Below are 26352 nucleotides of genomic sequence, written 5' to 3'. Positions count from 1 at the left end.
TGTGCACAAGAGATGCCATCTCAATCTGACAGATTTGGAGCACTTTTGCAATGAAGAGTGGGCAAATATTGCCAAGTCAAGATGTGCCATGCTGATAGACTCCTACACAAGAAGACTGAATGCTGTAATTAAATCAAAAGGTGCTTCAACAAAGTATTAGTTTAAGGGTGTGCACACTTATGTTTTTTATTTTTTATATTTTTCCCCTAACAAATTTGTTTTTCAATTGAATTGTACAGGTTATAGATCACACTAAACGTTGGAAAAGTTTTGATTGATTTATTGCGGTCTCATTTTTTTATATCACAAAAACATGGAATTTTAACAGGGGTGTGTACACTTTTTATATCCACTGTACTTACAAGTTGTACAGGCCCTGCATTCTATAACACCCTCACAATTTATTCCCGTGTGTACTACACAATGTCCAATACTAAATTAATTCCTATATGAAATATTAAGCTTCATATCCCAACATACCTCATCAGATTTAACTACATACCAATGTTTTTTTTTTTAATATGTGCTACCTCTTCTACAAACTGTGTATATTACTTTATCGAATTGTTAAAAGTTCGAATATCATATGGTCGAATCCATATAATCAAACTTTTAACAGTTTGAACATTTCAACGGAGATCTCCGTAGAGTGCGGAATGGGAAGATTTCCGTTTCCTGCACTCTAGTGCGATCTCGGAGTTGGTATAGTTAAAGAGTGGGGGGTGTGTTGGGGGGTAGCCCCCCACGTGGGGAGTGCAGGGGGGCTTGTTCCTCTACTTTAAACTGTCAGGTAGGTTTTTTTCTGTGTATTTTTTTAGCTATTTGAACTGTTAAAAAGTTTGATCATATGGGTTCAACCATATGACGTTTGAACTTTTAACAATTCGATAACGTAATATGAACCCTTCTACAAAGGGGGCATAACAGGTTGCAAAGTATACATCTTCCAATCTTTCTCTCTACCCTTTTTAATTTTTCCACTGCATGATCGTTTTTATATACTTTCATCCTCTGTTCCTTCACCTTCTGCCAGGTGGAAAGAAGGATTTTAACTATAACCTCTACTAATTTATTTACTAAATCTACAGCCAACTCTTGGAATTTAACATGCTCCAAGCATAGAGATCTAGCTTTATAAAATTCTCCATATTGTAAAGACTTAACTAGATGTCCTGTTTTTCTGTAGCTAGCAGTACATAGAACAGACAAATCTTCATGCACTACAAATAATTACGAAAGTCTTTGCTAGCAACTTAAAATTGTGTGTTCTTGACATGGATGCCAAGATTCATTTGAGCTTTACTCAAGGTGAATTTCTTGGCCTTCATGTCTTGGACCACTTTACACCTAGTCAATTTCCCTTTTTGTGCTCAAAATAACCTATCCTATTTAGTTATAGAATACATTACCCCTAATGAGAATAACTGGAATCATACCACAGATAATTTGATCCACACATGCATAGGGTAAAGCATTTAGGAGCTGCCTCTGTCCATTAGCAGCAGAGGAAGTAGTCCTGGGGAAAATGTTTTGTTTCTCATCCACAGATCTAAGTTTCACTTGAATATGGACAGTGGACAAGGATGAACTTTGTTTTATGTGGATGGGGAAAGACATACCTGTCCCTCCAAACTGTTTGGCTGATGTTGCAGAAAAGGTTTAGATCCCAACACACAGTATTTCTGATGCCATTTGACTTCCTGATGTGCAGTAAATCTGTAAGTAATGGGTCGGAGGATGCCTTGTATGCCAGACACAAGTCATCTCTTAGCAGTCTATAGGATACCAAGTATAGTGACACGGCTATGAATCAGTCCATAGGCCTTGTATCTTTTTAGTAAGGTATCTCTGTGGTTATTACAGTTCTTGCATATGTATGGACAGATACATTCCAAAGGGGCATCATTATTCAATGACTGGTCTAATGAGGGCTGAGTAAAAAGTAAAAATTACACCCTTAGATCTGGGCACAATCACTTTGTTTATGAGCTGTGCAATATACAAGGGCTTTCTTACAACAGACACATGCTGGTTAATCAGTCTACAAATAAGTACCAAAGTCCTGAACGACTGGGTCTACTCTAAGAGGCTTATTGTCAATGTGGTAGTTCCATGGGTTATACGACTTGCCAAAAGACAGAATAATTTTTTTGTCATTTGGTTTCGGTTTACAATTTTGGCAACAGTTATTTACTTGGGACAAAACAACCTGCAGGATGGCTAAGCCTTTTGGGGATTTGACTCCTCCTAGCTTGCGGTCATAGGCAAACCTTTTCAGCCAGAGCCATGTGGTAGTTTTTTTTTTTTTTTTTTTTACTTCAGAAAGTATATATCAAACAGGAGAGATCCCAGCATTGAACCCTGGGGGACTCCACTGCTGACTGGTCTCTTTGTGGAGGTAACTTCCCCTGTTTTGTTTATCTACTTCCTGCGAGCCAGTTGGCAATCCAGCGGATGATACAGTAGAAAAAATAGATACAAGGGTTTATTCCCAGTCTGAGTAGGAAATTTTGTCAAAAGCTTTGGGCAGGTCGAGGTATGCAGTGGGGACCATTTTGCCTCCAAGCATTGCTTTGATGACTTTTAAAAAAAAATCCACCAGGTTGAGTAAGCATGACTTGCCCTTGACAAATCCAAACTTGAGACAGGTCCAGTGTCGTTAGGTTCCCTTGTCCTGATTCATTGATTCCATGATAACCATTTCAATGGATTTGCATATGGGCTTGGCCAGACTTATAGGTCTGATTGTCTGCTTCTATGGAAGGTCCTCCCTTATGCAAGGAAATAACTGTAGCTGTTTTCCATTCGCTTGGTACAAAACCTGTATGGAGACTGAGATTGAACAGTGTTGTTAGGGGTGTGGCTAAACTGGTCTTCAGGCTAAGATGCATTCAGGGATATTTGTCAGTACATATTGGTGCAGTACTTTTAACTTTTGGTAGCACTTTTAGGACTTGGTCTTACGTGATAGCTAGAAATAAGCCAGTTTCAGGTACATATGAAGGGACAGAGAGGGGAGACAGGTTAAATTAGAGCTAAATTTATCAGTCAGTACATTCACTATATCTTCAGCCTCAGTGTAGGTAACATTGCTTACAATCAGCTCAGCACATTGCTGCACTGTGCTTTTGAGATTATCAGCATAACTAAAAATGCCTTGTGACTAACCTCTGGCTTGGGTATCTACTTCAAACTCAAACTTGTTTTTTCTAGACTTCATTAAGTTCCTGTGTTTTTTGTTTACTTCAGTGTCAAGGGCTCTAACATTCTGGGAATTCTTCTTCTTACTTTTGGTCAGAATTCTTTTTCTTTTATTATAAAGCTTGTTGATACTACAGTTCTACCATATGGGTTTGTTTCTGGAGTTTGCCCTGCACTTGTTCCTACAGGTACATCTGCATCCAAACAGCTTACATACTTGGCACAGTGTGGTGATATACATTTCTGCCCATTCAGTGGAGTTAACTGGGTCTGGTGGAGATTTGAAGCTTGCTAATGTACCACTCAGGAGTAAGGATCTTGCTTTAAAGAAATTTCTAGAGGTAACTTGGGAGGAAGGCATCTTTGGTTTGTTTTATTTTGAAACGCACTGCTTTATGGTCACACCTAACAAATATTGAAGACATGCAAGTGATGGTGCAAGATGCTCTCACATTAGTAAGGGCAAGATCCAAGATATTATTCTCCCTGGTGTGTACTCTGACTAATTGTTCCAGAGCATTTGTAATGACAAAGCCTAGGAGTCTCTGTGCTTGTGTACTATTGTGGTATATGCTTTCCCAGTCTACAGTTAGACAGTTTAGATCACCTAGGAAAATGGTATTGGGTTTGATGAGTGATTATCTCATAGTGCCTGTAGACAGGTGTGTGCCTTTATTTTGTCATAAAGGGAGTTTCAATAGCAAGCTAATATTTGGTACATGATCGCTCTAATTGTTAACTGGACATGAATCTGTTGTGCATCATGCTGCTTTACCAGCCTTGATGACAGTTTCTTCTGGATGTAGACTGATACACCACACTTTTCCGCTCCTGTGTAGTAGATGGTCTAAATGTGTGAAAGGCATTATAGCCCTGACACAACCAGAGTGCTCTCTGCTATTTTAAACCATGTCTCAATCATTACACAGATGTCAATGTCCTTCAGGGTGTAAACAACTTGTAGGGAGTGGAATCTGTTCAGGCTTTTAGTACTGATAAGTAACATCTTCATATTTTCCTTTACTTGTATTGTTATGCTGGTAGGTTTAGCAGGGTTCATATTACATTATCGAAACTTTAAAAGTTTGAACGCTATATGGTCGAACCCATATGTTCGAACTTTTAAAATTTCAAAAAAGAAAAAATAAAAACCCACAAGAAACCTACCTAACGGTTCTAAGCAAGGGGGGCAAGCCCCTCCACCCCCCATGTGGGGGGGGCTGTGCCCCCCATACCCCCACTCTTTAAATACAACTCCAAGAGCACACTACAGTGCAGTAAAGGGAAATCTTCCCTTTCCGAACTGAATGGGGATCTCCGTTAACAAGTTCCAACTTTTAAAAGTTCGAACATATGAGTTTGACCATATGGCATTCAAACTTTTAAAAGTTCAACAGCGTAATAGGGATCTGGTTTAGCAGTGGGTAGTTTGGTCAATTTATCAGTTGTTAAATGTACCACTGCTGCAAATATTTCTCTGTGATAATCTTCAAGCTCTAACTTTGCAGTTATCCAGGGTGCTGAATCCTGATACTGGAAGCAAATCTAATCCTGATGTAAGATGGTTATCCTGCTTATGCCAGATGATGTGTGGGGGGGGGGGGGGGTCCAACATTTCCTCAACAAAACTCTCACTGCATTCCATGCTGTTTGAGGCTTCCTTCAGCTCTTCTACACTGTTCTTATGTTGGTCCAGTTCAAAGGCAATCCTTGCTACCCTTAAGCCCAGTGAATTAGCAAACATTTTCTGGATGCTAAGAGGAAGAATACATCTCTTTTTGTGTCATTGTGAAAGGGTTCCGAGGTAAGGTTGCTAAATTCTTTAGTACATGTAAGATGCTGCAAGTACCAAATGTATTCCCATGCTTGTAATTACTGTTGCTACAGATTTAATCTGATGTCTGGAGGATGGTGATAATGCTGGGAATTCAGTACTGCAATGGAGAGGTTTGGCTAGTCATTTTTTGAGCACAGATGAAAATAAATTCAAGGGAGAAAAACTGAACACAGGCACAATCAAACTGTTTTAAAAACTAACAAATTAGCAGCAGACAAAAAGAAAAAAAAAACATGGCAAAGACTGAATGTGAACCTCAGCAAAATAATTGTATTAATCTTGACACTACTGGACATCATTACAAGCTTATTAGGAATTTTCATTCTTAAACATGAATTACGTCTGGCTAAAGTTATCCACTGGTAAAATATAAAATTAAGTAATTAAACATTAACTAAATAATTTTAGTGTGCTAGAACAGAAATCTCACTCTTAACTCTCCTTTGTGAATGTGGAAATGGCCCATCAAAATAATGTACGCTATAAGCTCTGGACAGAAATTCAGTATTCCTATGATTAAGCCATCCTATGGTGCCTCTGTGGCTCAGTCTACTGCCTGGATCAAAAGACTGAAAATCACCACTATGTTAAGGTATGTTATAGGTAAAAGGAGGCAGTGGCCAGAAGTGCGCAGTGTAGAATCCAACATCCAGAAAGTAACCCACTGCAAAGCAGAGATGGAAAGTGAGACAAGGGAGGTTGAAGATGTAGAGCTAGAGCAAAACAAGAACAGGTTTTGGTTAGATGTGAGAATCCTGCAAACTGGAACAACATCAACAGGTTTGTGGTTAGGTGCATGATTCCAGCAAAGTCGAATAGCAAGAGACCCTGATCTCCAATCATAGCAGAAGTAAAAGAACAGGAATGAAGTCCAGCTACAAGTTCTCCCTTAGCAGCACTTGTTATTTTATTTATTTATTTATTGACATTTGGTAACTGGGAAACTCCGACTAGGTCAAGGGACCCATTTTAAGAGGAGGCCCAGGGAGAAAAGCTCCAGTACAGACATTAATAGATAATACAGTATAATGATAGAATACTTTAGATAGAAGAAAGATCATAACATTGCTTCAAGATGCAATCATAGTTTAGAGAATACAATATTTCAATGCATCAGTTTAAAGGGTATATATCTTACAAATATGTATTACACAAAGAAATAGTTAAGACAGAATGTCTGGTAGGGATTAGTGGGGAAACTACTTTATAAGAGTAACATTAGAAGAGATGGAGAGGTTTGAGTGAAGTGCAATAGACAGGAGGAAGAGTATATTTGTTAGTATGTGGTGTTTAGAGAGTTGGGAGTTGAAGTAGGAAGGTTGGTGGGATGTTTAGGAAAGAGAGCGATGAAGTGGTGGGGGGAGGTGGTGATGGGGTGAATGTTAGGTTTGGCAAGGACAGGTACAAGAGTTGCAGAGGTAGTTCTTTAGAGAGAGTTTGAAATTTTTGGGCTGTTCAATTCTGCTAATGTTATTTGGGAGGCTGTTTCAGAGTTTAGCTATGGCATAAGAATAGAGACATTTGCCAGCTCTTTTTAGTTTACATATGTCTGTAAGTAGTTTATTAATTTGTGTGGAGATTTCTAGTGGGACAGTAGGTGTGGAGGATGCCTTTTAAGACTGGACAGCTATATATTATTTGATGTGCTGTAGGTAGTTGAGTTAAAGGAGGAATTCCAACCAGTTTAATTCCTTGAGAGAGTTGCAATGATGGGTACGGTAGGGTGAATTAGTGGCGAACTTTGCAATTTTATAATAACAAGACTGAAGTTTAGTTTGAGAGGCATGCAGGTTAGTGAATATGGGAGCGCATTACAGAAAAGAGGGGATAAGATAGGTATTTGCCAGAGTTTTTTTTAGAGCTTGGGTCTAGGAAGTGTTTTTTTGTCTGTAGAGAATTCCTAGTTTGAAGTGAATTTTTTTATGCCATTAAGGATATGTTGGTCATATGAGAGCTTGTTATCTATGGTGACTCCTAATAATTTGGTATTACTAACAATTTCAATCTCTGTATTGTTATGGGAGTATATTTTGAAGACTGGTAAGTTGGTTTTGGGGTAAAAAAGTAACAGTTTGGTTTTGTTAGGATTAAGTAATAGTTGTGCGTTGTTTAGCCTTGACTCTATGGAGGTAAATGTGTTCTGTGTTTATTTCAGTAGATCAGGGATATTGTCAGTGGAGGTGATAATAGTTAAATCATTGGCATATTGAATTAATGTGCTATGATGACAGGTTGTGCAAAGGTTATTAATGAATATATTAAAGAGGAGAGGGTCCTAGGATGGACCCCTGTGGAACTCCTGTTTTGTTGGTTTGGTATTGTGATAGGCAGCCTAGCCATTTTACACACTGTTGTCTATTGGTTAAGTAACTACTAAACCACTGTGTGAAGGTTGGTGAGCAATCTACTGCTGTCAGTTGTTGTAGTAGTTTTTTGTGTGAGACTGTGTTAAAGGCCTTTGACAGGTCTAACAGTAAAACGGATGTGTGTAGGTTGGAATCCCAAGATTTATTAACTAGGTCTGTGAAAGACATAAGAGGTGTTGTGGTACTGTGGGATGGCCTGAATCCATGCTGTGTGGGTGTAAGTAGATTATAGTGGGTGAGGTGGTTAAGTAACTGAATATGTATACATTTTTCGAGTAGTTTGGAAAGTGGCGAGAGGATAGAGATGGGTCTATAGTTTGTAAATTTGGTGGATTTCCCTCCTTTGTGTAAAGGGGTTACGATAGATTTTTTTCCAGAGGGTTGGGGCATAGGATTCAGAGCTGGATCAGTTAATACGGATGCTAACTGGAAAGGCGATGGAGTCTGCAGCATGTTGCGAGTACTCTGGCGGAAGGTTGTCTGAGGAACATGAGCATGGTTTAAGTCTGACGAGAAGTTTATGAATTAGTGAAGTGGGAACAGGTTGAAAACAGAGAGGAGGAAATGTTGGACTTTGGCTGGAGGTGGGTGAGGTTTTGAGAGTGTTGGGAGTTGTAGACTGGTTAAGGCTTGTGATTAGTGAAGTGATGCTATCTATGAAGTTGGAATTGAACATGTTAGCTATTTCAGATGGTGTCTTATTTGCATTTGGGGTAGGGTTTTGTGTGGATCCAGGGGAGAGTACTGTTTTAATAGTTTTCCAAACTGTTTTAGGGTTGTTCTCATGGCTGGTTAGTTGCTGAGAAAAGTAGTTTTTCTTATCAGCATTAATCGATTCTTAGCTGTATTACGTAGTTGCCTGTATTTTTGCCAGTTTGTATCCGTTTTATTTCTTTACCAATCTTTGCAGGCCCTATCTCTAGTTAGTAATATTTGTTTAGTTGATTTGGTTAACCAAGGAGCATGATTCGATTTTGTTCTTTTAGTTCTGAGAGGGGCTAAGTCATTAAGGGTATTCTAGGAAAGTTTTATTAAAAGGCTGACAGCCTCATCTAAAGGTAAAGTTTTTAATGGGGTCCAGTTGATGGATCTTAATATACTGTTAAACAGTTCCTGACTAAATTCTGTTAGGTTTCTGGATGTCTTCTAAGTGTGGTTTTCTGTTTTTGGGAGGTGGTTCTATGGGTATAAATAAGCAAGGAGATAGTTACTGAGTGCATTAGGTAGGGTATTAGAATTACAGTATTTGAGATGGTCAGAGACCAGGATCCAGTCAAGGACTGAGGTTAGGTTATTGTTATGTATTCTAGTAGGTAGTGTAATTAGTGGAGTAAAACCATGACGTTGGACACTACTTGCTGGTGAGTCTGTGGAAAGGTTTAGCCAATTGATATTGACATCTCCTATGATGACTGTTTCATTGGAGATATTTTTGGATACCCAAGAGAGAATGTTTTCTCGTACTGGGATATTTTGGCCTGGGGGAATACAGACTGTTATGATACAAAGTTATCATCTTGTAGCCCTACTTGTAGACCTTCCTCCCTTTACCCTCTTAGCTGTTTCGGTTTCTGACAAATATGAATGAACAATTTCCTACATTTGCTCCTGCCAGTCTGGTTGACATGAGCATCCTGAGACGGTGTAGACATACATGTACACGGACAATCTGGCACTGAGAAGGTTGGCAACAAGAACACCACACCTCAAACACCACCCACACCTACACGCATACACTCCCACATATACGGAGGTTCTCAACAAAAGCATACCCAAACAAGAGAGACCGCTAAGGCATAAACACACGCAAACTCCAGTGCCCACTACACCTCACACCTGTGTCTCACAGCAACTAAGGCCTAAACATAAACCCAACATATTAGTCACAGGAGACTCCATTGTGAGACACACAGATGTGCCCCTCACCAGGCTGGATAAGGAGAAAGTCATGGTTAGTTGCTTGTTGGGTGTCAGAATCTACCATATCAGCAATGCACTCAAGTCTCTCAACAGGCACTGTTATGACTCTGTCATAGTCCACATTGGAGTGAATGACTTGAGACGTTCCTCCCTGGACTATATGAAGAGAGACATGATCCAGCTTGCTGAGCGTGTCCCAGGCAGGAATGTCCCTAGCCTTAAGCAACATTCTACCGTCATCAAGAATGATGCCTCAATACAAACAGAAAATGATTGACTTTAACAACTGGCTTAGTTTCTGGTGTCATTCCAAGGGGATCCAGTACCTGACAGCCTGGGATGACATGACTGATGACCCACGATGCTTTGCTAGAGATGGCCTGCATCTGACTCCCTTGGGCTTCAGGCTCCTGGCAAAGGCTTTTGCCTCCCCCATAGTGCCTTATTTAGGCAATGAGGTCAAAACTACTAATATGAAAATTTCATCAAAATGTAAATTAAAGGTCATGCTACTAAACACTAGGAGTCTAAACATGAAACTGCATTCATTGCAAGCATTCTTACTCTGGAAAAAGCTGACATTTGTGCAGTCACAGAAACCTGGTTCAAAGCTGTAGAGAGCACACCAGCCATACCAGGTTACTCATCCTTTCATTCAGACCCCAAGCTGTGGGCAGCAAAAAAAAGGTGGAGTTGCACTATATATATGAAAGACATACACATCTCTAGGCTGGTCAAAAAGTATAATGCACAGGAAATACTCCAGGTGCAGTTAACTGACAAGACCCCTATTCAAATCATAGCTAGCTACAGGCGTCCATCTCCAACTCAAGATGCTCACTCCACCTATTGGGACCTCTTTGAATATATCAAGATTCAACCCTTTACCCTGATCCTGGGCGACTAACTATCCAACCATAGACTGGAAGAAATACTCATGCTGAAGCATAAATGCCCAGAGATTCCATGATTTAGTCAATGCAAATGCCTTGGACCAGTTGGTTGAAAACCCCACAAGAGGTGAAAATATCTTAGACTTGGTATTAACCAACATGAGTAACCACTGCAGCATCCCTACAGTTTCATCATCCCTGGTAAGATTCAACCACAAAGCAGTCACTTTCGAAGTTACGATCTCCACCGACCCCCCCCCCCCCCCCCCCCCCAGCTAGAGTCAAACAAAAAAACTTCTCCAAGGCTGACTACAACCTCCTGAGGGAAGGTATAAACAGCTTCACAACCCCCTCCACAGAAGCTGGCGCATATGTCCAAACTTACACCAAAGTAATATATGAGCATTTATATAGCTGCATGGAATCAGGAATACCAGACAGGACAAAATCCTCCTCCTCAAGGAAGAGTAAACTTATCTGGTGGACATCTACAATAAATAAACTCTAATAAAAGGAAATAATTACTGTCCAAGACCAAGAAGGAGCTGGTCTCTAACTGGAAGCAATCTCTCCTTAGCCTGACAAGCAAATAACAGCACTAGTGAAATCCTCCAAAGCAAACTTCAGGTTCAAACTGGCCACATCTACTAAAGACAATCATAAAGCTTTCTTCACATATGTCCGCAATCTCAAGGGGAAGCACCCAGATCTACTCAGAACTGGTGGTCAAGCACCCAGATCTACTCAGAACTGGTGGTCAAGGACACCGCATACACAAACCCTGTAGATATAGCCAAACTGCTGGCAGACAGTTTCAGTGAAAACTTCATTCCTCTGTTCCCCCCCATCAGTAAAACAGGACATCCCCAGTGCCTGTTCCCCCTCACCTTATATCTAGGGAGCAAGTCATCACTGCTCTCTCAAAGGCAAAAAAATACAGCCTCCGTGGGACCTGATAACATCCCAGGATGCATCCTACATGCGCTCAGGCAGGAACTTGCAGCACCATTTGGCACCCTATTCAACCAAAGCCTGAGTACTGGCTTTGTCCCAGCCGAGTGGAGGACAGCGACCGTCATCCCTTTGCACAAAGGTGGAGTGTTCTCCGATCCAGGAAATTACAGACCCATCAGCCTAACTAGTCTGATCTGCAAGGCCATGGAGCGGATTATCATGGACCACATTAACAAGGACATTAGCAACCTCCAGACACTTGAGTCCATGCAGTTTGGTTTTGTCAAAGGGAGGTCATGCCTGTTAAATTTGGTTGACTTCTTTGAGACAGTCACCAAAGCCACATACAAGGGGAAGATGGTGCACACCACCTACCTTGACCTGGCCAAGGCCTTCGATACGATTCCCCACTCGGGTATAATAGATAAACTCTCTCAACTAGGCATCAATCCATATGTTACCAGATGGGTAGCAAACTGGCTCACTGATAGAACCCACCTAGTCAAAATAGGGGAAGTCACCTCAAGTAGTAGACCCGTAACAAGCAGTGTACCTCAGGGATTGGTCTTGGGGTCTCTGCTGTTTGGGATATACTTCTCAGAGGTGCAGGCCAAATCTAGTGGGCTATGGCTGATCAAGCTTGCAGATGACTGCAAGCTGGGTGCGGTCATCAATTCCCCTAGTGATGTGGACATCCTCCATGAGGGTCTCACCCAAACAAATGACTTGTGCCAGAAACATGGCCTCAAACTGAATGCCAAAAAATGCATCATTATCCCTTTTGGGGAGAAAGACATTCCCCCCAGATTGTCACATTGATAATAAGGCACTAAGCATGCAATCAGTCGTGAGGGACTTTGCTAAACCAGGTTGACAGCAAACTGACTTTTGACCACCATATTGCCTCTGTTGTACGGAAAGCATTCTACATGGCCTACCTCATTAGTAAAGGTATCTCATCCAGGGACAAGGTGGTCATTAACATCCCTGTAGTCAAGACAGATTATTGAATACAATGTCCCTTTCAGCATGTACCTCACAAAGCACATGCAGCAGCTGGAGTGACCACAGAGATTTCTCACCCGGAGAATCCAGGTCCTCAAACATCTATCCTACACAGATAGGCTAAAAGCCCTGTCCCTCTACTCAGTCTCCTATAGACTCTTCAGAGGTGACTTCTGTCTGGCATACAAAGCAATCTCAGACCCCGCCCTGATGGGACTGCTGCATATCCGCAAGTGAAGCTCTACTCGAGTAACCCGCACACGAGACCTCAACCTGGTCTGTTACATCAATAGGACTTGTTGGCGGGACAGATTTGTATCCCAAAGACTCCCCATTTTGTGAAACAGACTGCTTCTCCACGTAAAGCAGAGTACCTCATTAAACCTTTTTAAGCATAACCTGGATAACAGGATGGGGAACAGAAAATACACCTCTGGGATTCCACCTATGTCCCTGCTGGAGAGTGGCATAGGGTGCTGACTTTTTGGAAAATGGGCTAAATTCCTGGCTAGGCTTGTAAGGGCCTCAGGGCCAATAGCCTAGTAACTTCCTATGAGCCTATGAGAAACTATGAATCACATAAAAAGTGAGGGGGAAGGGGGTAGGGAGATGTCCAATAGCATCCTGTGTTTACCAAAAATAAACAGCAGCAAGACCGGAAAGAAAAAAGGCTATACTTCATCGTAAGCACTGTGGGTTAGTATAGATAGTTCCCTGATACAAATAGAAAAAAGGAAGAAAAAAATGGTTGAGGTGGAGAAGCAGCATAAATCTGTGCACATTTGTGGGTGTGGTGGTGGAGGGATACAGTGGTTGGAAATCCAGAGATGGACAATGTTATAAAGCAAGCATACCAAACAAAGGGGGAACAGCACGTGGGGAACTACAAAACAAGAAGCCACTGCAACCTAGAAGGATGTCTTCCCCATTGATGGAGGGGATAGCTAACAGGAAAAAAAACCTAGAAAAGGGTCCAGTACAGACATTGGTGAAATCAGCACGTCTGCGATCACCAACACCCGAGTTACCAAAGACACTGCTTTTGCATTAGTTGCTCATGTGAAGTGCACCGAATTATTCTGAGCCAGGAACTTCTGACACGCCAAACCCAAAAGGTTCTCCATCACTGGTCTGGGTAGTGTAGCAAACTAAAATTAAGTACAGCTGTTTTAGGAAATCACCATAACATTGCAGTCTGTTGTACCTTCATCCACTGGCTTTGGCAGACTTCCACCCACTCAGATGCAAGAATGCCGGTGGTATAAAGAGAGCATCAACCAATGCCATTTTTCGATCCATCTTGCCCTGGGCTGCCAAAGAGCATAGGTCATTCAGGAAGAGGGAAACTCCTTCCAACAAAAAATACATAAAGATGAAGCTGCAAAAATATTATGACAACACTGTATGAACTGGAAATTGTATTTAAAAATCACAGGTACAATTCTGTTAATTCATCTTATGAAAACAGAAATTAACTTTTTGAGAACCATAAATCAGTGCCACTGATGACAGGCATCCTTCAGGTCGTCCACTGTGACCAAAAAAAACTGACAGAGGAAGTCAGAAAGTTAACATTTTGAACTTTGGGGTAATCAGGAATTTTAGTGTCGACAGGTCTAGTATAGGTCTCCATCAGTCTTCTTGAAAAGGCTGAATTTTCTTCTGCTTTTGGTACTCTCTCTCTCTATGGCCTCTTGTACCAGTTCTTTTAGCAGGAGAGGATGCAGGAATACTTGATCTTTAGGTACTGACTAGGCATTCTTTAGCTTTAGTTTGCTCCAGACTGGCAACATGTATATTAAAGAATTTTTAGGACTCACTGGTCTTGCTGGTCTTTGGTTATGTTTTTCCTTTTTTTGGCAAATAATGCTCCATCTCTTCCTATTCTCCAGGGAGGTAAAAAACAGGAAGGAGTTGCAGCCAGGGTCAGTCAGATGTTCTCTGCAAGTCGTGACTTCAACAGCCTCAGTTGCTTTTCTCTTGCTTTGGGTACAGATGCCAAGAACTGCCTGGGCAGAACTTACTGGAAACTGACCAATTAAAGACTCTGGAAGCCAAAGTATCACAAGTATAAGCCTTTTCCCCTTACTCTCACTATCAGTGGGAAGAGGGCTCCTGGATGGAACTGAAGACATCACTTACTGGAATCTGGGGATACAGAAACTTGTGGAAATCCTGGATCCAGTAGAACCGATCAGGTTCCCTTAGAATAGAAGGTAAGGAATCTGGCTCCAAACGTGCATTAGTAAATGCATCCTGAAGGACATCAATAATTGTAGGAAATGCTTGTGCCCCGGGCTCAGGCAAGCTTACGAATACTAAATTTGAGCTGTGCCTTTGAGTATTGTAATATTCACACAGGAATGCCTCTCATCTTATGAATGGTGTCCCCACAGGAAATATCCTCTGAAACTGAAGCAGATAAGGTGTCTTCAGTGCTAGAGTCATACATAACAGCAGAAGAGAACTGGCCAATATGACAGAGCTCACCTGAATTTGAGTATCCTCCAACGGGTAAGGTTCCATCTTTCTGCTTTCAGAGGGAGACCCTGGATACCCTCAGGAATTTCCAAAGCTGGCCATCTGGACTTAAGGAAAATCAAAGTCTTGAGTCAGCTGGAGTATCTCTTGGGCAGAAGTCTGGGAATGGGACTAGGATGTGGTTTCTCTTGACCTAGACTGAGGCAAGCTAGTGAGCTCCAGTTTGATCTTCAGTGCTTTTGGTTTCAATTTCTCTGGGACAAATGCAATGGCTCTTGGTGAGTAACCAAGACCTCCATTGGACTCCGGGAACCTTCTCACAAACTAAGTATACAAATAAGGAATGATATCACAGTCCTCTAATGGAGCCACAGATAGCCAGTTATCTAGAAAAGGGAGCACATAGTGTTCCTTCTCCTGTAGGGCATCTGACACCATGGCAAGTAGTCTGATGTATACTCAACTAGAATAAAAACTAAACTGCAATAATGTGCATTAAAAGTAGCAGCCATTCAGTGTTAATTGAATGGTATGTCAGCAACACCATTCAGGTGTCCTGTGGTAGCACGGATTATGACCCAATGGCAAGTTACTATTTGGAAGCAATTACGCTGCATGTGCTACTTGAAAACATGAAGATCCATGATGCGGGACTGGTGTCACCTGCTCCCTTGACAAGGGAAAGACAGGAATAAAACACTCTACCTTCCTGGTTGGTGATCTGAATGACGTGATTATGAGCACAAGAGTTTTTAACATTTCAGGCTACAAGTGTTAGAAATGCCCTACACAAGATGATGGCAGGTTTGAGATCTGAACTCTGCAAGCAGTAAAAAAAAAAAAAAAAAAAAAATACACTAAGTAGTGCTAGTTTGAAAATGTCCTCCTGATATAGTTCATACAATTACAATGTACATTAGCTAAAGGGGCATCTGACTGAGCATAAGAAGTACGGAAACTTCAGAACTGTGTTGGGGTGGGGAAATTAAAAGGGTTTTATTACACCTTGCAAGTTGCAATCAGTCAAAGCTTAAACAGATGAAACAAACCAAATGAAGTTTCAACATGATGCAAATAGAAAGTGGTTTTGATGGGGTAAGCCTGCTGCATTCCCTATCAAAGGGAGTTTCACTCCCTTATATATACCTACACACACAAAGTCACAGTGATTCTCAGTGAAAGCCTGATGAGTTCTGCAGTGGGAAAGTATACCTTCCTATTCACTCATACAACATAATCAGTCTGACTAACCAACCATATATTATTAAAACATACCCCATTGATGCACACTTGGGTGTCTCTGTTGCATGTTGTGAAGTTTTTCTTTGGTTCTGACATAGGGCACTGTGCACTTCTGCCATTGCATGTACTGTTCTTTGCGCAGTCTGATTCCTCACGGCATTTAGCATCTGTCCCTCTAAAGACGCACTGCGGTGTACAACAGGGGCCCTGACTTGGGCTGAAAAAAAAAAATACATGTTATGCAATCCTGACAAGACTTAAATAAAACAAAGCCAAATGCACAGACTGAAGCAAACAGCTTGGCACATCTAGAAACCTACATATCCTTGTCTCATTCTCTACCAACTGCAAATAAGACGCAATATCTGCAGCACTACCAGGTCACTTATGAACAAAAAATATATGATTAAGATGGGCTGTTCTCTGCCTATTGCATACAATGTTATGGGATTAATGAAAGCTGTGTGTGTAAGGGAAGGGGGGTCATTTTTAAAAATCCATGTCAGTTTATTGCTCAAAATATTAAAAGAAATACCTCCCTGCTCCCAGAGAGGTAATTATGACAAAAGTACTAAGCATTTTCTATTACACTGCTCAAATTAAATTAGGAACATCAAAAGGAGATCAAAACCACAGAACATACATACCTCTGAAAACCAGCAGTACCAAATATTCCCCGCAGCCTTTTCTTTGCTAACTTTTCTAAATCCTAGCAAGTCACTTATCTAGACAGTGCTTCTAAGCTGAGCAAGAAAGGAGTTCATGTTGATCAGTGCTCTACACCAGTTTACAAAAAAGACAAATCATACATCTTCTATATCGCAATTCATGGCTAAGTTCTGGCAAAACGAAGAAAGGAAATTAAGCAATATCTGCTGTACATGACATGTTGAAAAATATACCAAACCTGCTCTTGCTTTAGCGCACCTGATATATAATGGGACCTTGCTTGGGTCACATACTGGAGATGATCCTCCGAAGAGTCATAATTTTGCACTTTTTTGCTCTTGTGCACTGGGTGAGTATGCCCAACATAACATTAAAGGCTGATTAAATAAGCAACCTCATTATTTAATGCATTTGTTTACAAATCATGTCTGAATGGAAGAAAGCTACAAAACACTGCAAGATAATACAACTTATTACAAGAAGTCACTATCTATTTACTTATTTATAGGACTTATTTTCAGCTACAACCTTGTCACACAACAAACAGAAAAACAGCATGAAAAATATACACTTACATAACAGTAGCATACAGCTCAGCCATGTGCATTCAGCACAACCACTGTGTGTGTGTGTGTGTGTGTGTGTGTGTGTGTGTGTGTGTGTGTGTGTGTGTGTGTGTATGAAAATACACATTTAAATACACAAATCTATATAGCAAACAAAAACATTATAAATGCTACAATTCAACTGGGAAGTCCAGAATATCATTCTATCTAGGGAACAGTATTTGCACTGAAAATGGTAGTGGGACACTAAGCCTTCATACAACAACACACACTGCTCAAGTATAGCAGCTACTAAGGATGGACGTAAACTGCTTATTAAAGATGGACTTTATATTAAGTGGTCGAAAATTCCAGACTTTGTGTGTTCAGTAGCAGAATGCTTTTGTAATAGGTTCATAGCTAGGCTAGCTGAACAAGAAATGTCAACTAGAAAGGGTACTTATAGGTGCCACAGATGTAAAGCATGTAATCACTTGGATAGTGACAATACATTTATACATCCGGGCACGAACTGTATCTACAGTTTCAATACATATGCAAGCTGCAATACATAACATCTAATTTATATTGCTTGCTGTACACATTGCACTGCTTTTTACATAGGCAAAACAGCAGCTTTTTAAAAATTGGATCCTGCGTCACCTTAGAGATATTAAGAAATTGGATCTCACAAATGCTCTTGCAGCGCATGTTGCCGGCAATCCCACCCACCGCTTTAAATTCAGAGCGGTGGAAGTAATTCCCATGAGTTTACGAGAAGGGGATATTAAAAACAGAAATGAACTACGTGAATCCAGCTGGATAACCAACTTGAGAGCCAACCGTCCACTAGGTCTCAAAAGTGTTGCCCCACTGAAACCTATGCTGAAAGCAAGAAAAATGAGTGTAGCTTCTAGAAAGGAAGATTAATGGACAATTTAAGGTAATGGAATATAAAAGCTGCAATTTATTCTATGCTTTGCCAAGTTGTTCTACGAATATATTTACATCATTTGCAGTTTAATTATCTGAGGCAGAGACTGGTAAAAACAAGGAAAGCTGCAGCAGTGATTATCTACAACACCCTTTGTGGTGCAACCTTATTATTATGGCAATGGGATACAAGAGCTACAAATTAACTTTTATGTGTTGTCAAGTTGTTCTGCGAATATATCTACATCATTTGCAGTAAGTATTCAAGGCAGAGACTGATAAAAACAAGGAATGCTGTAGCAGTGATAACGCTCTTTGTGGTGATTTATTTCATGCTGAATCTGTGACCAGGCAGTATTTTCTATACTGTGTAATACGCACATAAAAGGCATTTATATGCAAGAGCACCAATGCTATTGCACTTATAAAACTGTATCATATGTGCTACTTGCTTCTGTCAAGTACTGCATACTGTTGAATGAAATGAATAACAATATGTTAGGGCAACCAAAGGAATTCAGTCCCTTCAATGCTACAGGACAAGAAAATTGTAGACTGGATATTTGAAGGCATAAATATGATTGGCTATAACAAGAAGCAGGATTTATGCTGTATGCAAATCATTAACTTGGTTGCTATTGGATAGTTCTGCTAATAGAATACCAGACATTTGATACCTTGAGATACAATAATGATTGTCTCACAGCAAGACACAGGAGATGTGCTTTATGCACACTAATGAGTTTTCATTGGTTATGATTGTGTGTCTGGAACACTGATTGGTTTATTCCGTCTTTAAATTCAGGGTGAGCACGGCTAAGACATATGATCTGATGAAGGCTAGTAAGCCGAAAGCGCTTAACAGGGAATTTTACTGTGCTCCTTTTTTTGTTGTTTTTACTGAAGATTAAAGTTTGTTTTTAACAATTTTACAGCTGTGGTGGAACAGAGGATTTTTTTCCTACTACATTTCTACATTTATGCAATACAGCTACGTTTTCTTTATTTTAATTGACTTTATATTAAGTGGTCGAAAATTCCAGACTTTGTGTGTTCAGTAGCAGAATGCTTTTGTAATAGGTTCATAGCTAGGCTAGCTGCCCTTGCGGGCCATTTTAACATTAGGCAATTTCCCATTTTTATACTCAAATTTACCCAACTCATTTGGTTAGACATTGTCCTTACCCATCGTATGGTCAATAATTATATATTACCCTTAATGAGAATAAATGGGATCATGCCATACATAATTTGAGGGGATCCATGAATGGAATAAAGCATTTAGGAGTTGCCTTTGTCCATTAGTAGTACAGGGGGTCAGTCCTGGGCTAAATGTTCTGTTTCCCATCCATAGATCTAAGGTGTGCTTGAATATGGACAGGCGTGAGCTTTGTTTTATGTGGATGGGGAGTCAGTTCTCAGAGAAGCAGTATCCCTCCACGTTGCAGGACAGGCTTCATGAAGGGCAGAGGAATGTAACAGAATTAGATTCCGATAATCTTATGTGGTATGTACATTTTACTTTAGGTAAGAGTCTTGAAAAGAATAATGACTGCAGCAGAGGGCCTTGCAGACTAAGAAGCTACAACAGCTGGGTAAAAGTCTGGCCTTGAAAGGAGACAGTGGGTAGAAGTCTGGCTTTGGAGAGGAGACCATGGGTGCAGTGATGTTTAAGATGTGCAGTGATGTTTAAGATGTGGTGACTAAGTCATAAATCTTTTGATCTTAGACAGAACATGTGGATTCTTCCAAATAACAGTGGACTTCCATGTATACAGCAACAGCCCATATTCCAAAACTGGAATAAGATGGTTTTTCCCAAAAGAAGATCATGCTTAGGATGTTAGAAATGGAGACATTTTCTGCCAAAGTGTGAAAGTCTTCTAAATTTCCCTGAGCTAAAGTCAAGATGAAGGTAAGCTTCTGATTTAGAATACATACTAGTTATTTACTGTGTTCTCAGTGCAAAAAGAATACTGTGGTCTCTCTGTCTCTGCAGTAGTGGGGGCTATTGTGTTTCACTTCATTGATATTCAGTGTTAAACTGATAGCCTAGAGGGTTTCTCTGTATTTATAAGTGAGTCACATATCTTTGAATTTATTACTGCTCAATACCTCAGTTGTTTGGCTTCTGCTACATACCTACAATCAACTGCATTACTAGCAGAGTTAAGTACAAACTTGCAGCGTTAAAGACTGTACTGCATTTCATTTTTTTATTTAATTGTTTCATAGAATACTGTGATCTCTCTGTCTCTGCAGTTAGTTTCCCGCCCAACTACCTGTTCTTGTTTTGGAATTAATGTTGGTGGCTTTGGAATTGCCTGCCTCTCCCATAAAATATGTGTTTGAACACTCCTTCTGGGTCTATCTCATTTGCTCACTCAACAGAATACAGTGAGACCATATTTTGACTTCAGACACTCCTACCAGTCCATCTGTTCAGCTCTATCCCAGCTCTATTCCAGTCTAGTGTCACTAGCTCACTCTACCTAATACAGAGAGAACATTTGTGAAGGGCAAGCCACTTCGGTCCTTAATTTTGATTTGTCTTCTATTTCTTCTTTCTCCCCTTCCACTTTCCAAAAAAAAATTCTAAGCTTGTTTCCTGCCTTTCCTGTAACTAGTTTAGTCCAGATAGAGACTTGCTGCAACCACGACTGTTTGCAAGCTTCTGAGCCCCAAAGCCTTTCTGTGTTGGAGGGAAGCCTTCTAGCTAATCAGTGGGAGTGGTAAGCACTAGGTAGCCTATCTAACACAAGAGTGGTATCTGGCCCTGAAATTGTAGCTTATTGGCCTTTTGGGCAGTTTTTCCATCTCTTTCAACTTTCTAGTTTAAAAATCTGTGTTTGCTCCATTTCCCACCTTTCCTGTAACTAGTCTAGTCTAGATACAGATTTGCTGTATCCAGGACTGTTTGTAAGCTTCTGAGCCCCCCAAGCCTTTCTGTGTTGGAGGGAAGCCTTCTAGCTAATCAGTGGGAGTGGTAAGCACTAGGTAGCCTATCTACCACAAGAGTGGTATCTGGCCCTGAAATTGTAGCTTATTGGCCTTTTGGGCAGTTTTTCCATCTCTTTCAACTTTCTAGTTTAAAAATCTGTGTTTGCTCCATTTCCCACCTTTCCTGTAACTAGTCTAGTCTAGATAGAGATTTGCTGTATCCAGGACTGTTTGTAAGCTTCTGAGCCCCCCAAGCCTTTCTGTGTTGGAGGGAAGCCTTCTAGCTTATCAGTGGGAGTGGTAAGCACTAAGCCTATCTACCACAAGAGTGGTTTCTGACCCAGAAATTGTAGTTTATTGGCCGTTTGGCAGCTTTTCCATCTCTTTCAACTTACTGGTTTAAAAGCCCACGTTTGCACTTGTTTCCCATCTTTCCTGCAACCAGTCTAGTCCAGATACAGATTTGCTGCATCTAGGACTGCTTGTAAGCTTCTGAGCCCCCCAAGCCTTTCTATGTTGGAGGGAGGCATTCTAGCCCATCAGTAGGAGTGATAAGCACTAGGTAGCCTATCTACACACGATCCAGGTACAGATTCTTAGTTTTAGCACTTGAATTTGCTTATTCGTGCTCAGCACTTGTTCAGAACTTGTTGTTAGCACTAGATAAGTTACAAATTACTAAAGCACACAACCTTTACCTAGAGGAAAACAGTTTCTGTACTTACTTTCCTCACTTGCTTAGAGAAAAATAGCTCTTATACTCACTTTCCTCACTTGTCTAGAGGAAAGTAGTTTTTTATTCAGGCATGTCCAAGGGTCAGCTCCCAGTGTTCTCTCCTATCTATCTGATGAATATGGGCATCTTGGGGCAATGAAGCAATTGCCTCATGTACACAGACAACCTTCTCCTCCAACCACCCAACACCACAACCTGTGAGAGAGGCACTTACCTAGCCAAACTGAAGGTAAAGCTTTCTCCAACCAAGACGAGAAGGGAAAAACATGCACCACACCACACTCATCACATAGTCCCACTAAACCTACACCACCAAAATACACACATAGAAACACAAAAATGTTCGCAGTGGCTCTCAATAATAATCTGCTCAAGCAACAGAGACCTCCAAAGCAGAAACGCACGCAACCCCCACCCCCAACACAACCCAAATGACACACAGCCCACAGACTCAGTGTGACACTCAACCACAGCAGATAGCAAAACAATGTACCCAACACACTAGTCATAGGTGACTATAGTCACGCACACTGATATCCCACTCACCAGGCTAAACAAGGAGAAGGTTACTGTCAGCTGCCTGTCAGGTGCCAGTATCTGCCACATAACCCACGCACTCAGGTCACTCCCGTACCTCTCTGGACTAAATGAAGAGAGACATGGAAGAGCTCTCCGATCTTGTAGCCCAGGCAGGTATGACCCTAGCCTTGAGTAGCGTCCTACCATTGCCCAGAATGATACCACAGTACAAGGACAAAATGATTTGACTTCAACAATTGGCAAGCTTCTGGTGTCATTCTAAGGGGATCCAGTATCTGTCTGCCTGGGACGACATGGTCGACAGACCACGATGCTTTGCCAGAGATGGTCTGTACCTGTCACCCCTGGGATTCCGGAAACTGGCTAAGGCTCTTGCTGCCCCTATAGTGCCTTTTTTAGGCAAGGTTCAAATGACAAATTCACCACCATAACAGGAACAGGCAAGCAAAAACTAAGGGTAATGCTACTCAATGCTAGAAGTCTAAATCTCAAAATGCCCTCCCTTGAGGCACTCTTTAAAATGGAGAACATCGATAGCTGTGCAGTGACTGAGACCTGGTTCAAGGCTCCAGAGAGCATCCCTGCATTACCAAGCTATAACTTGTACCACACTTTTTGGCCACCTAACCTGGACTGGAACAAAGGAAGAGGCGTGTCCATATTCATTAAGGATATCCACACCTCCAGGCTAGTTGCTCAGCATAATGCATCTAAGGTTATCCAAGTGCAACTAACTCTGGGCAGAACTGCAATCCAAATTGTAGCTTGCTACAGATCCCCCACCATGCCCCAGGATTCCCACTCCTTTTTCTTGATATACTGGAAAATATTACGGTTCAACCAAACACCCTAATAATGGGCGATTTCAACTACCCCACCATGAACTGGGAAAACTACTCATGTACCAACTCCTTCGCTCAGCGCTTTCTGGAATTCATAATTTCTAGTGCCCTGGATCAACTTATCCACACCCCCACCAGTGGCAACAATATCCTAGACCTAGTCATTATCAACATGAATGACCGGTGTTCCACATCTGAAGTTAACTGCTCGTTTGGTCAGATATGACCATAAGCTAAACACCCTAGATATCCACATCCTGCCCTCACCCCCCATTAAGGAAATCACGGTAAAAAAATTCTCCAAAGCCAACTTCATGCTTCTTAAGACAGAAGTGGCAAACTTCATGACACCCATGCAGATGGACAATACAGTTACAAATGCTGAATCCTACGCAGATTCACTCTATAAGCACTTACAAGAGTGCATGGATCGTGCTACCCAAACAGAACCAAGATGCTATCCTCCAAAAAAAGGAAGCCAATCTGGTGGTCCCCTACCATAAACAAACTCTACAACAGAAGGAAGAAACTGCTGCAAAAGAGAGTAAATCCAATGAGTGGAGGAGCTCCCTAGTCAGCCTCAGTAAGAAGCTGAGATCCCTTATAAGATCTTCCAAAGCTAGCTACGAAAACAAAATCGCCACTGATTCTAGGGACAACCACAAAGCATTCTATAGCTATGTCAAGAATCTCAATGGCAACACACCCAGATCTGCTCTGAGTTACAGCACAACAGCATGAAAATTACAGAAGCAACTGATATTGCCAACATCCTGGCAGATAGGTTCAGTGCTAACTTTAACCCCCCTCTCACCCTCGAAAGGGCCCATATCTATACAGGAAGAATGCAGAGTCCCTGTAATCACAACTACGCAGGTAAAAGCTGCACTCTCTAAAGCCAAAAACTCAGCATCCATGGGACCGGACAACATCCCAGACTGCGTTTTACACGAACTGGCTCCCCACCTAAGCACCATGTTCAATCAGTCTCACATCAGGCTTTCTGCCCACTGAATGGCACACAGCAACAGTTATCCCACTCCACAAAGGGGAGCCACCACTGACTCCGGGAACTATTAGCCTGACGAGCCTGGTCTGTAAGGCCATGGAACGTATCATCATGGAACTCAAAGACATTGGTAACCTCCAAACTCTGGACCTCACCCAGTTCGGGTTTGTGAAAGGCAGATCATGCCTCCTGAACCTGATCGACTTCTTTGAGGCAGTCACCAAAGCTGTAGACAAGGGTAAGTTGGTTCACATAGCCTATCTTCACCTCGCCAAGGCTTTCAACACCACCCCCATTCTGGAATTATAGCTAAAATCACTAAACTTGGTATAAATTCCTACGTCACAAGATGGGTTGCAAATTGGCCCACTGACAGAACCCACACTGTAAAAGTTGCAGACTCCAAACCAGACTTCAAATCAGTGACAAGTGGAGTACCACAGGGTTCAGTCCTGGGACCTCTCCTGTTTGGTATCTACTTCTCTCAAGTACAAGCTAACACAGAAGGCCATTGGCTAACGAAGTTCACAGGCGACTGCAAACTAGGAGCCATAGTTGAGTCCCCAAATTATGTGGACATCCTACAGAAGGGCCTCATTGAGATAGATGCCTGGTGTCAGAGCCAGGGCCTCAAGCTCAATGCCAAAAAGTGCAACGTCATCCCCTTTGGTAAAAGCTTTGTACCCATGAACTACCACATATTCGGCAGTCTACTTAATGCCAAATGTGTGATAAGAGACCTGGGGACCCAGGTGGACAGTAGTCTCTCCTTTGATAATCACATCGCCACAGTAGTCAGGAAATCCTTCTACATGGCGCACCTCATCACAAAAGGGTTCTCATCTAGGAAAAAAGATGCCATTGTTCCCCTCTACTTGACACTCATTAGACCCCATTATAGAGTACAATAACCCTTTTGGAATGTACCTCAGAAGACATCTGCAGCAGCTGGAAAGGCCACAGAAGTACCTCACAAAGAGATTACTGGCCTCAAACAGATGCCCTACACTGACCATCTCAAAAAACTCCAGCTTTACGCCGTAGCATATCGCCTACTCCGAGGTGATCTCTGTCTAACATATAAAGCTATGTCAAACCCAGAGTTGTTGGACATGCTACACTTAAAGAAATCCCAATCCCTCAGAGCTACATGCTCTTGGGACCTAAACCTTGTAACCACAATAAACAGGACATGCTGGAGGTATAGATTCCTGCCCTAGAGACTTCCCATACTCTGGAACAAGCTACCCATCTATGTCAATCAAAGTTCCTCATTAGCACTCAAGAAAAATCTTGATAAGTGGATGGGAAATACACCCCGGGGATTACTTCTGTGTCCCTGCTCGACAGGGGCACAGGAAAATAACTTTCTTGGGTGGCGTAAGCCAGAGAACCTTGTTGGCTAGGCTTACTTAGGCCCTTGGGCCGATAGCCTAGTACCTACCTATGAACCTAAGTGGTATGTTACAGACCACTGCTGATGGACGTGAAGCAGCTACTTGGAAACACCAAAGATCACTGCCTTGGTCTCATTATTACTCAGCCTCAGTACGGATGTAAACCAAGAATGATTTTTACTGAAGTATGATTCAAGACAAACTAAATACTGTGGATGGTGGGTCGAGATCCCTGATGAGGTCATCTGCACAGAATGAGACCGAGACAGAAAGGAGGAAGAACTCAATGCATTTATAAATATGGAGAACATAGGAAATAAACAGAACAGCCTTAAAGGACACCAAGGTTGACTATGTATACACAGGAAGGAGTGTCCAAATGACTCTCAAGGAGCATACTGTGAGACAGCTGTTGATCCAACTAAGGGTGATGGGCGAAAGGCTGAATCCTGGGAGAATGTGCACAAGTCCGGGGTGCTGTACAGAGTTGAATACATTACTCAGGCTAGCAGATGGTTCTTGTGTGTTTAATTTGATGTATGCTATCCTGCATTTAATTATTGAGGAGCAGTTAAAGCACTACAACCCTTCTGAAACCCATGATGATGGAAGTTGAGAAGCAATACCTCTTCAAAGTATCTTAAAGAGGAAAAGGAGTAGCAAGGGTCAGTATGACATGATATACAGTCTGTTACCCTATCAGAGAATAAGGATACAAGTCAAAGAAATCCCACTGGTTAGGTGGCAGCATGCTACAGGTGAGTTGAGAACGTAAAGTTATCATCATACACATAAGATAAAGTATAGTTGTGTACAGTTACCATAAATGTAGATCTTAGAGT

At 41.5% G+C, this 26352-nt stretch overlaps 1 protein-coding gene across 1 annotated transcript in view; it reads right to left on the bottom strand.

Annotated features, from left to right (window-relative positions):
- Positions 1–26352, bottom strand: part of ADAM10 (ADAM metallopeptidase domain 10) — a gene marked incomplete in the record, with an annotated part of 1900398 nt that overhangs the window by 564324 nt on the left and 1309722 nt on the right. Inside the window, 1 exon segment of the mRNA XM_044078896.1 lies at positions 15933–16116. Coding sequence (XP_043934831.1) covers positions 15933–16116 — 184 coding nt within the window.

This window comes from Protopterus annectens, chromosome 7.part1 (assembly GCF_019279795.1).
Source record: "Protopterus annectens isolate FY-2018-M chromosome 7.part1, PAN1.0, whole genome shotgun sequence".
NCBI lineage: Eukaryota > Metazoa > Chordata > Ceratodontiformes > Protopteridae > Protopterus > Protopterus annectens.
Note: the sequence above shows the minus strand (reverse complement) of the source record. Positions and strands in the feature narration are given on the sequence as shown.